General features: G+C 42.8%; 1 protein-coding gene across 1 annotated transcript; it reads right to left on the reverse strand.

Moving 5' to 3' along the window:
* Positions 1–4,868: 4,868 nt before the first annotated feature.
* CNRIP1 (cannabinoid receptor interacting protein 1) lies at positions 4,869–11,133 on the reverse strand. The gene is made up of 3 exons (XM_065632540.1): positions 10,914–11,133; positions 10,149–10,293; positions 4,869–5,679 (listed from the first exon to the last, which is right to left on the reverse strand). Exons 1-3 carry the CDS (start codon positions 11,090–11,092, stop codon positions 5,515–5,517), a joined length of 489 nt encoding a protein of 162 aa, XP_065488612.1. The 5' UTR covers positions 11,093–11,133; the 3' UTR covers positions 4,869–5,514.
* Between the last annotated feature and the right edge of the window lie 203 nt (positions 11,134–11,336).

Here is an 11,336-nt window from a genome sequence, read left to right on the forward strand (position 1 = left end):
AGGCGTTTTGTTTTGTTTTAATGGTGTTAAACCTGTGGAGTGCAGTCACGTATTTTCCGCACAGAACAGGGATGACCGCAGTTGTATTTTCACACAGTGGTATTTCTTGCATTTGCTCATCTTGCCTGTAGTGTAGTATTTAAGCAGAGAGATATCTCTGAAGCCAGAAGTAAAAATAATACAGTTAATTACCACCTCCCCCCCCTCAAAACAAACAAACAAACAAAAAACTACCAACTTCAGTCTAAATATTCTATACATAGAGTTGGCCAGGGCTTGTTCTCTGCCATAAGTCTGAAATGTGGAAGTACCTTAGGTGAATCTGTTGGCATAGCAACTTAGACTGAGCACAAGAGTGCCATCATAGTCAGAAAATAGTGTATGTTGTGATGTTATTGCTTGCTGCTGCCCTTCCTCTGCAGAAAAGGCCCTCTGGGGTTCACTTGTGATGATTCAGTTCAAGCTTTTGAGAACATTTGGTCCCTGTAGCACGTATGCTGAAGCTGAATGTAGATAATACCGCCGATGTCACAGTCACTCCCATACAGCAGATGGCACCTGACCTTGCGGTTACCATGCTGAGATTGGGCAGAAGGTCCATCTTACCTCCACCACAGTCATATGGTTCTTGTCTATGCTGCCTTCATCATCAACTGGAAATGTATTGTTGTTTCTCTCAGGATTGTTCAAAGGCTGCAGAAGTTGCCGGATGGGATACCAGGCTGTTCCTGGCTATTTGGGATAAAGGGAGTGGGAGTGTCTGTTCTCTGGGGGAGGGAAACAAAGGCCTTATGAATAGCATATGAAGCACTTGTATATGGCAGCATTGAGACTCAACTTTGTCCAAACGAGGAAAAACAGAATATCAAAGCCTTACGCTTGGGCGATGCAGATGTGCTGTTATGAATTATTTTTTTTTATTTAAGATTTTGGGCATCAAAATTGATGGAAAAGCTGTCATTGCTTTTAAGCCTAGTCTCCAATGGAGGTGTGCTCATACCTGAGTGGTGCAGCTCACCGCAGGTCAAAAGAATATAAACTCCAGTGACTGCAGGGGGAGTACTCACAAAAGCTTATGATTCTTCAGTTATGTTTATCTTATTATACAGAGAAGTTCAGTGAGTTTTAGAGCACAGTGGGAAAAATCTATGTAGTTGTGTGAGTTCTCCAGCACTGTAATGGCAGATAGAATCATAGAATAGAATCATTTTGGTTGGAAGAGACCCTGAAAATCATCAAGTCCAACCATAATCCAACTCTAGCACTAAACCATGTCCATAAGAACCTCATTTATATGCCTTTTAAACACCTCCAGGACCTCCATGCTGCTGGACCTCCACCATTGGCCATTGGCAGTTCTTTCTGTAGTCCAACTTCATTTTTTTTTTTGGTAGCTGGTCATTTTCTTCTCATTTCTAGTTGGGATACAGCTAAAATACCTGTGAATTTATTCTGCAGGAAGAGGCAGAGAAGGTTATATGTAATATATAAGGTCAGTAGTGGGATTATCCTTCCTGAGTGAACAGAACTAAGATGTGTTGACTAATAAGAGAAATAGTCAACAACTTTGAGGCAGGGGCAGAGAAAGCAGGGCAGAGAAAGCAAGGCAGAGAGGACCGCTTTGGCTCTTCTGGGTTAACGCAGCCTTGTCTTCCCGAGGCTGAAATCCAGGGCTCACAGGGATTTGAAGCCTTAAACGCTGGTGTCAGGGAGAGGGGAAAAGGAAGCAGTCCAGGGAATACTGGCAAAAGCTGCCAAGCATGCGGCAGGGAAGGCCTGTGGGCCAGAGCGCCTGTCTCTCCTAGCCAAAAATCTAGATTAGCTGCACTAATGGGACTTTCCAGCCATTGCTTGGGAGCTTTGTAGAGCTAAGGGAAAACATGAGTTTTGTGAGACTCATTATACTGCTGCTTTGTGGTTCGGAGTTGACACAGCTATTAAGGCAATGCTCAGTGTTTTGGATTCTGAAAGCCACAGCACTTGTTTCAGGTCTCACAAAGAGGTTAGCATTTACAGTGTGCCACATCATTATTTAATCAAAGCTTTACATGAAGACTCTAGAAGAACAGAACTGTTCAACATAGCACATGCATCAAAATTTTACGTAGCAAGGGAGGCAGGTGCTCTTAACCGAATGGAAACTAACCTCTGCTGGCATGTGAAAGTCTTGTATTACAAAACTTACAGCTTCATTTTACGGAAGTTCTGTTCATATCTTTTATAGGAAGAATATAAGAAACAAGATTTTCTGATAGTCTGCTACTCTGGAATCGCTAGGCATCTCTCTGCATCTGCAAAACAATTGACAGAGCCTCAGCTGAAGCCAGTGAAACCTCCCAAACTTGAGTTAGGGCATGGAGACTTCAGCAGTAACACTTCTTTTTAAGATACAGTCAGATGGGAGGAGATAACAAAACCTGTAGTAGCTGTGCTAAACATAAAACCTCTTGCAAACTCTAGTGATCTAATACAAGCCTCATGCAGGATCGCAGCTGTGGTAATCATGACTAATAACTTGCTCTTGAATCCTTTTACTCAGCAGTCTGAAAGTGGTAACTGCTACCTAAATATACATGAAAAAGTGACTCTGAAAGATTCTGTATATTTGTTTCAGTCTTTCTTATGAAAATGAAACCTGGACACTTCATGAGAAAAATTTCGAAGTCTCTCGTATAAAAGCCTTCAGATATGAGTGCTTTGCATTTTCAGCTGGATTGACACATTGCCAGCATTTTCTGACATTGTAATGGATAAAAATTAACATGTATTTAAACTTACTGTATTGTGTCCTTTTCTCGGTTTTGCAGTTCTATTCCAAAATGGAAATACTAATTAGAAAAAAGGTGTGTAAAGAACAAACTTGGCTGGAAATTAAATGCTGCTGATTGAATAATGCATCAGACTGTCACAGCAACAGTTTTTTAGTGACTCAAGCATTATGAATATTTACCAGAGTTGTCCTGGATGGAAGAAATTCAAAACATTGCTTTCAGAGAACTGCTAAAGTCTTGAGTCTCCTTTACTGGGAGCAAATGTTTGCTGTGTTAACAAATCACTTGTTGAGCAAGGGGAAGCTGATGGGACTATTTTGCTTTACACACACAGAGTATTGGTGCTGTCATCTGTGGTTTTCATGTACTCAACAAACATCTCATGAATAATCTTTTATTTAGGCAGGAATAATGCAAGGCTATCAAGCCACACTTCTCTCTACTTAAATTTCATCTAGGGGAGAAGCATGCAGCAACTGATAATCACAGAATGTCAGGGCTTGGAAGGGACCTCAAAAGATCATCTAGTCTAATCCCCCTGCCGGAGCAGGAACACCCAGATGAGGTTACACAGGAAGGTGTCCAGGAGGGTTTTGAATGTCTCCAGAGAAGGAGAATCCACAACCTCCCTGGGCAGCCTGTTCCAGTGTTCCGTCACCCTAACCCTGAAGAAGTTTCTTCTCATATTTAAGTGGAACCTCCTGTGTTCCAGTTTATACCCATTGCCCCTTGTCTTATCATTGGTTGTCACCGAGAAGAGCCTGGCTCCATCCTCGTGACACTCACCCTTTATATATTTATAAACATTAATGATGTCACCCCTTAGTCTCCTCTTCTCCAAGCTAAAGACACCCAGCTCCCTCAGCCTTTCCTCATAAGGGAGATGTTCCACTCCCTTAATCATCTTCGTTGCCCTGCGCTGGACTCTCTCCAGCAGTTCCCTGTCCTTCTGGAACTGAGGGGCCCAGAACTGGACACAATATTCCAGATGCGGTCTCACCAGGGCAGAGTAGAGGGGGAGGAGAACCTCTCTCGACCTGCTAACCATCTCCCTTCTAATACACCCCAGGATGCTATTGGCCTTGTCAGGCTTTCTTGTCTGTAGAAATCTGCAAGCAGTCAAGCTTTTTGATTAGTAATTCAATGGAGGAAAATATTTATTTGGGATTTTGCTTTTGCCCTAAATCTTTACTTTCCACACTATGTTAGTGCAACAAAATGCAGTTGAGTTTTATCAATAAGCTCTACTGAGTGTTTGTCACATTGTCTGTCTGCATTCTAGCATGTTGGATCTGTATTTCCTTGAAACAGTAGCTTTGGGTAAAGAAAGTGAGATACTTTGGTCTGGATTCTCAGAAAGCACTACGTACCCTCTGCTGCCTGACTTTCTAAACCCACTGCCTTTTTGATACATTACTTTCAACTCATTTAGATGGTCATACTAGAGAAGAAATTGTTTAAGTCCTTTATTACAAAGATCAAAAGTCATAGTTACCATTTACATACACAATTTACAAATTATTCACAAAAGGAATAACAGATATGCAAGAACTGACAGCTTCAACCTTAGCTGGGGATAGGACAGTGTATATGTTTCCCTGCTTTATTTACTGGAAGAGAAGATATGTTTATTTTTCGTTCTCTGTACGTGTTAAACACTGATCTAGTGTTTATGTATTAATAGCACCTTTAGTCATAACCATGCAAATGCTTACATGTTTATCTTTATTTGAAAGAGTGCAATGCATGTTATAAGCCTGCACTGGGAGCTGTACTTTTCACACTGCTGAGTGTTTGTTGGTCAGAAATCCTGTCGATTTTGGTACAATACAGTGGTCAGGCTTGAAAAAGTTGATGTATAGGATTTCACTGATTAGAGCAATGTGTCATTAAAACAAAAATGGAGATTACTATCAGAACTCTAAGAACTCAAGTAAGTATGGCTGCTATATCTTTCGAGAATACTATATGAACTCTAGATAATAGCCATGTTGTTAGATGTCTTAGATGCCACAACTGATTTATTGCTTTTCCTTTATTCAGGTTAGCATGTTTTATACCGTTTCCTAGGGCTATTTCAGAGACTGTGAAACTTAACAAAGAATCCTGTTTTGAGAGATTGGATAAATTAGCAAACTTTGCAGAATACCTTATAGCACTTAACAAGAGGGAAAATGAGTTTCCAAATCCCTTGGTATGAAAGCACAATATCAACAGTGCAGTAGCTGCCATTTCGCTAAACCTAAAAATATCCATAATTTGCACTTTTTGCTGTCCACTGAGATGACATGTTTGACAAAATGCTTGAAGGAGCACACCGATTTAAGAGAAAATACAAACACAGAAATCACCAATGTGATGTTGCATCCAAATTCTAAGCGATAAAGCAAAACACTTCACAAAAGTTGTTACGTCTAGTGGAACTGTTTAGTTGGCATAAGCCAAATACTTATGACACTATTATGATGGTATGACTTTCTACTCAGCTATGAAATACTCTTTTATCATGAACTTTACAGTATTCGCAGGGCGACAGATAAAGAACATTGCAGATGCCATGGTAAACTTAAAATACTGTAATAGGCAAAGATTTCAGTGGCACCACCTGTATATACAATGTAGTTGTTGAAACCTTATGGAACAAAACAAGGTTACAGCATGCCTTTGTTAAGGCTTCTTGCTGGTTTAAAAAGGTAGATTTTTCTTTAGGGAGATTGTCCAGCAGTATTGGTTTCACATCTCTTCAGTGGAAGGTCTCTTTATTGATCCACATCAGGCTGCGCGTTTCATTTGGTTTGCATTCGTACTCAATACTGCCAAAACTGTTTCCCCATTGGCAATGATCTCGTTTGTGGTAGTTGTAGAATTTGACTTGCCAGACTGTTTCAAAAACGCCAATGTCCTTAAACTGTGAGGAAGAGGGAATATCAGTGTTAGTGAGCTCGTTATTTTGTTGGTTGCTCTCTCTTAGTGAGAAACAATACTTATGAAACTGTGGAATATAAAACAGCTGATATAAGTGCTATTGTTTATCAAGTCAATAAATCAAAAGATCTGTAAAGCCTGCTCTAGCAGTCACAAAGTCTTTTATGCTTAGGCACACATAAAGCACGAAGGATCAGATTCTCCTTGTACTGTCCTCTGGCACTTATGTCTGGGAAAGGCAAGGGAGTAAAAATGTTGAAGTTCCTGTATGCATAAATGTTACTAACAACAAGAATCAAAGCTATAATCCTTCTTAAGATGGCACAGCAGTAGTTGGCCCGATGATCACCAAGTGGCTTGTGTATACTGTAGATCCTGTAGCAGTAATCTGTAGTGATACGGGCCATCGCTTCACCTTTATACTGTACCTAGAGGCTGCAGTTAGGATTGAGAAGATTCCTTCTTTCGCTCGGTCTGAAATCTTTAACATCTCTGTATTTTATAGCTTTGTGTATGCGGCATCTGGACTGAGACATGCTGCTATTAGAGGACTTACTCCTCCCTGGCATTCTGTTCTGCTTTTTACATGAAACTTAAGCAAAAGAAGCTCTTCGTGCATTTCTGTAATTGCTAGTTGGACTGCGATAGCGCAGCTTTTCAGGCTTACAAAGCAGTAACAGAAGCTAGGAAGGAGATAATCAGTGTGTTTAGCAGTTAAGTGTCTAATACAGTGAAGGAGTAGTGAGACATTGCAAGTTGTGTGATTGTGCTTGCAACTTTGATGTGAATGAGACTACGGCTATAGTGAGTTCTGTAGAATTAAATCTCCTTTTATTTTTTTTTAAGCTAATGTTAGAGACTCTTACAACATCAATAAAACCTATGAGTGAGGCTTTCAAGGATAGATTATGATTTCAGTTATTATGCTGATGTAAAATTTGAGTTCCTGTGCCTTGAGACCTTGCAGAGAATCTGAAGTGTGGGTGTGAAACCCATATGTGTTGCTGCTGGTCCCAGCAGTATGGCTTGGTGATTGTGTTATGTTGTTAGAAGATAGTGGATTCAGCGCTGCTGAATCCAGCACTGTTCTTCAATGCTTTTTCCTTTTAAATATTTCCATCACTCGGTTCACTTGACTGTTTTCCATTCCCATCATGTGCCTGGGAGCTGACCTTTCATCATCTGCCTATTATAATCACACTCGCAAAGTCAGTACGAAAGGCCTTTTACATAGTGACTCTTTCCTGAGTTACAGTCAGAGCTTTCTGTATCCAGTTTTCTCAGAAGGGCATATATTTTTTTTAATCCAAGATATGGCTTGTAAGCTGCTGCTGCATAATGGACATTGCTTTAAACCTTCCCCCAGCCCAATGTTATAACTTAAATTTAGCCTTGACAACAGCAGGAGTTGCTGTGTGCTGTTAGTGGAAGGTTTTTATTTGGTTGCAGTTCCAAGTGTTACTTTAAAGGAGTAGCTGAAATATTTCTGCTACTTCCTTTGACAAAGAAAGAATCAGATGTAGAGGCTATTGTATCTCTCCCAGCAACTAAAACCTTAATTAAGGATTTTTTTACTGTCTTTGGTAGTAATCCTGATACACTCATAATACTAGATAGTAAAGGTTAAGCACATTGGATATTTCTGTGCACAATCCACACAGAGCAATTGTCAGAGAGGAGCATCAGACACTCTCAGTCTGGAAACTGAGGAAGAAGAGGCATTTCTAATATCCTTTATAGAAGGTGATGTGATACAAGAGCAGTATTTCATTTCATTAATTTATAGAGGATATGAATTTCAACAAGATAGAGGAAGAAAACAAGTTCTGTCTTCTTCCAATGACCCAGTTTACTGAGCTACCCTGAGTAGTTTGACTGATGTGGGTTTCCAGGAGAGGGAAAGAATTAATTGCAGAGCTTTTCTACCACCGTGTGCCTCACCACCAGCCAGTACTTAGCATATGCAGCAGCTCTGTGGTGTAACAAGTGTTCTGCATCCTCGGAGCTCCCCTGAATTCCTGGGGCTCCTGCAGCTGAATCCTTGTTCCTCTGCTGGGCCTGTATATGGGTATCCCCAGGAAGGAGGAGTGGCCCAAGTCTCTGTAGGTGAAGCTGAGAAGCTTATTTCCCTGCCTGCTAGTCTCTGTCATCCAGTGCTATAGGCATGAATATTTATATAGTTATTATTGTATAGTTATTTAATCACCACCTCTGAATTGGCATGCTAGGATGATTTGATGGCTATTTATTTCTGGGAATAGAAGTCTAGCTTCTTCATTCAATCTTAGTCTAGTCTGACCAAGAATAAAATGAGACCCAAAGAGAGGTTTCTAACTTAGTTCAGACCATTTGCTAGACAGTTTAGCAGTTTCTGGATAGTGTGTGTAACTGAGCGCTCAGGTAACAGAAACATCCTTAGATTCTGGAATTCAGAAACAGGGTGGTTGTTTTATGTGTATAAACTATAGCTGTAACAGGTCAGATGTCTACTAGCAAGTTAAAGTAGGAGCACAAACGATTATTTGCTTAGAGTTTTAAAGCAGATGGGGAGATAAATTCTTATGGGCCTTTATGGAGCTTCTGTCTCTCAAGTTTTTAACTGCAGGACTGACCTCACAATCTACAGGGTATTTCAGAAAGATGGACCCAGTTTCAAGTGATAGTGATTTCAAAATTGGTCCATCTTTTTGAAACACCCTGTGTTTCTAACACGAGTTCACATTTTATGCCTTAAATAGTGTCCTTATCTTCCTAGGATGCATCAGGATCCTGCCTGTTCTAGAAAAGGAAGTGGAGGCAGAAGTTCCTCCTAGTTGAAGGAACTAGGGAAATGTAAAACTGTGTGTAACAAGCCCAGTTTTGAAGATTTGAGAAGTAGGTATTAGAAGCAGTTTTCATACTGGGTATCTGGTTCCCTAAATCTGTTATGGCTGTCTAGCTAAGCAGCTAAATGATGAGTTAAACATGTAAATCCCTGTTGAGTTGCCTATATTTGATACTTACAAGTATCAATTGTGAACATTTAAGCCTGTGCTGAAGAACCTATCTATCAAGATCAGATCTTAAAAGGGGTCGAGGGCCTGCTTAATGCTCAAAAATCCTATTAGCTTCATGGTTAATATCCCAGGATTTGATTTGTAAAAGCAACTGTTTGGACAAATATTGTGGCTACTCATTCTGATGCTGCAACGAACTATCTCAGAGCCTGTATCTGAAAATCAGACCCTCCTTGTATTTCTTGGAATTACTTCATTTGTGATTTGACTTGATTTTCTCCATAAGAAAAGATAAACTTCTAGATTTTCAGAGTTCATATCAGTGCTACACTTAAGGGTAGAGGTTGCTATCAGAATAGGGATGCCTTAGTGAAAGCAGCTGATTTTTTTGGGAGCGCTGCCATTTCACCTCCTGGCATAAGGACATTGTGAAATATAACTGCAATACAGTGACATCCAGCAGCCCTGTCCTGCTGGTTGAGAAGTCATACTGGTGTTTGGTTTTCCTGGGTGTTAAAAGGAGGTGACTGTATAGAAAAGCAATGGATGTGGATAGTCTTATTAACCTAAGGTTATGAAGTGGTAAATGTTAATGTGATGTGGGTCTCCAAAATTAAGTTGGGTATGCTGTAATTATTAGAAACACCAAGTGGCGATGCTACAGTTCTTACTCAGAAGGGGATTGCCATGCTAAATGATGATTCCAGAAAAAAATAGTGAAGGTAAAGATCAAGATGAAATCTTGCATGCAGTGAACAAATGTGAGAAAAAGCTGAAATCTGGTGGGCTTGGTGAGGTCCTAAAGCTGTGTAAGTTGGAACAGGCCCTTAAGAGAGCTTCAAGTGAAGATGAAAATGGGGCAGTAAGCCATAGAATAAACAGCAGGAATCCCTCACTACTACAATCAGGAGAGGGAAAAAACCCCAAACAACCAAACCAAAGCTATAACAAAACAAATTTCCCTTTGCACCCCAAGTGCCCCACCCAAAGAGTGCTGTGAAAATCTGCCCGCTGCTCTTTGTGTCTTCTGTCAGCTCTGCTCCTGGCTGGAGCTTTTGTCATCTCACATTGAGGCCATGGCATGTACTGATTCTGACCCTTGGAGACTTTCTTTAAGGTTGGGATGAGAAGCCCCTCGAATAAGAATTTAGCTTTGTGGATGCAGAAGAGGTGGGTGGTTCAGCTCACATTTCTTTCTGCTGCAGCACCCCAAAGGGCTTTGCAGGTCTCTAGAAATCCCCCTATGCTTTCTGGCCTTTGCTGCTCCATTGGCTTCCCCTTGGGAAGCAGGGCTTGTGTTTTCCAGCTACATTCTGACCAGCAGTCTTACTGACACAAAGCAAAGAGAAGGGCAGCAGCTGTGATCAGACTTTGCCCTGGAATTTTCCCCTCTCTGGGAGTCGACCCCCTGCTGCCCTCCCTTGCTTTCCCACGCCAGGCTTGGAGAACCACATACCTGCATGTTGACCTGGATGGGCTGTCTCTCCCCGCTCTTGGTGTGGGCCACACCTTCTGTGTCGTAGATCCCCATGTAAGAGGCCACCTGTGCATCTCTCGATTTCTCTTCCAGTGGGACATCGACACCCCCAATGCCCATTGTCCTGAGAAGAGACAGGATCCAGCCTTTCAGCAGCCCTGCATGTCTCCTTCCCTGGCATCTTAGAGCCAGCGTGTGGGCTTGCAGCCTGGCAGCCTCTGTGCTGGGGGATGCTCCAGGGATTTTAGCAGACCTGGAGGTGCTGCTGACTCACAGGGACTCCTGAAAAATGTTAGGGCTCTGCGGTCACCCGGGGGAGGTGTAGAAAAGAAAGGCAGGGGGGATCTGATCTCATCTGTGCTTTGCCATGCTGCAGTGAGGCTTGGACGTGGTGCATCCCTGACATGCCAGGCTGTAGGGGCCTCTTCCCTCTGCCTCCAGGGCAAACCGCAGGGAAGGAGGGGGAAAAGGAGCTGGGGAGAGATGGGGATATACAGATGGGGAGAGAAAGGGAAGGAAGCGACTCCCAAACGTGGCCTCTCTCCCGAGCCAGCCAGGCAAAGCAGTGGGAACAGCTGGCCAGGGATATAGAAATGGGGCCATCAAAGCAAAAGGGCGGGGAGTGAGAAATCACGGAAACTCCGTGCTGTCAGCCTGCCAGGAAAAAATATTAAACCTCTATAAATAAAGCAGCGGGGACGGGAGGGCCGGGGGAGCCGCCCCGAGCAGGGAGGCTGCACTTACGTGGCCTGGACGGTGCCGGGCCGAAGGGCCACCTCGATCTTGTACTTGGCCCCGGTCAGCAGCTTGATGGTGCGGTTCTGGCCGAAGCGCTGCCCGTCCACCTTGAAATACACCGCTCCGTCGTTGGGCTGGATTTTGAGGGAGACGCTGATTTTCACGAGGTTGGGGATGTCGCCCATCGCTTGTCGCCAGGGGGTGGGGGAGCTGCGGGCTCTGCGCTCGTCTGGCCCCCTCCGCGGAAAGAGGCTGGTTGGGAGAGGAGAGCGAGGCTGCGAGGGAGAGGAAGAGGAGGAGGGAGGAGGAAGAGGAGGGGCTGCCGGATCCCAGCCAGCCCAGCCCTTCCCAAAAGCAGCGGATGATGTATTTGTTGTTTGTTGTGGTGGTGGTTTTTTTCCCTTCCCTTAATCGCTGCATCTGGGCAGT

Source organism: Caloenas nicobarica, chromosome 3 (genome assembly GCF_036013445.1).
Source record: "Caloenas nicobarica isolate bCalNic1 chromosome 3, bCalNic1.hap1, whole genome shotgun sequence".
NCBI classification, from domain to species: Eukaryota; Metazoa; Chordata; class Aves; order Columbiformes; family Columbidae; genus Caloenas; species Caloenas nicobarica.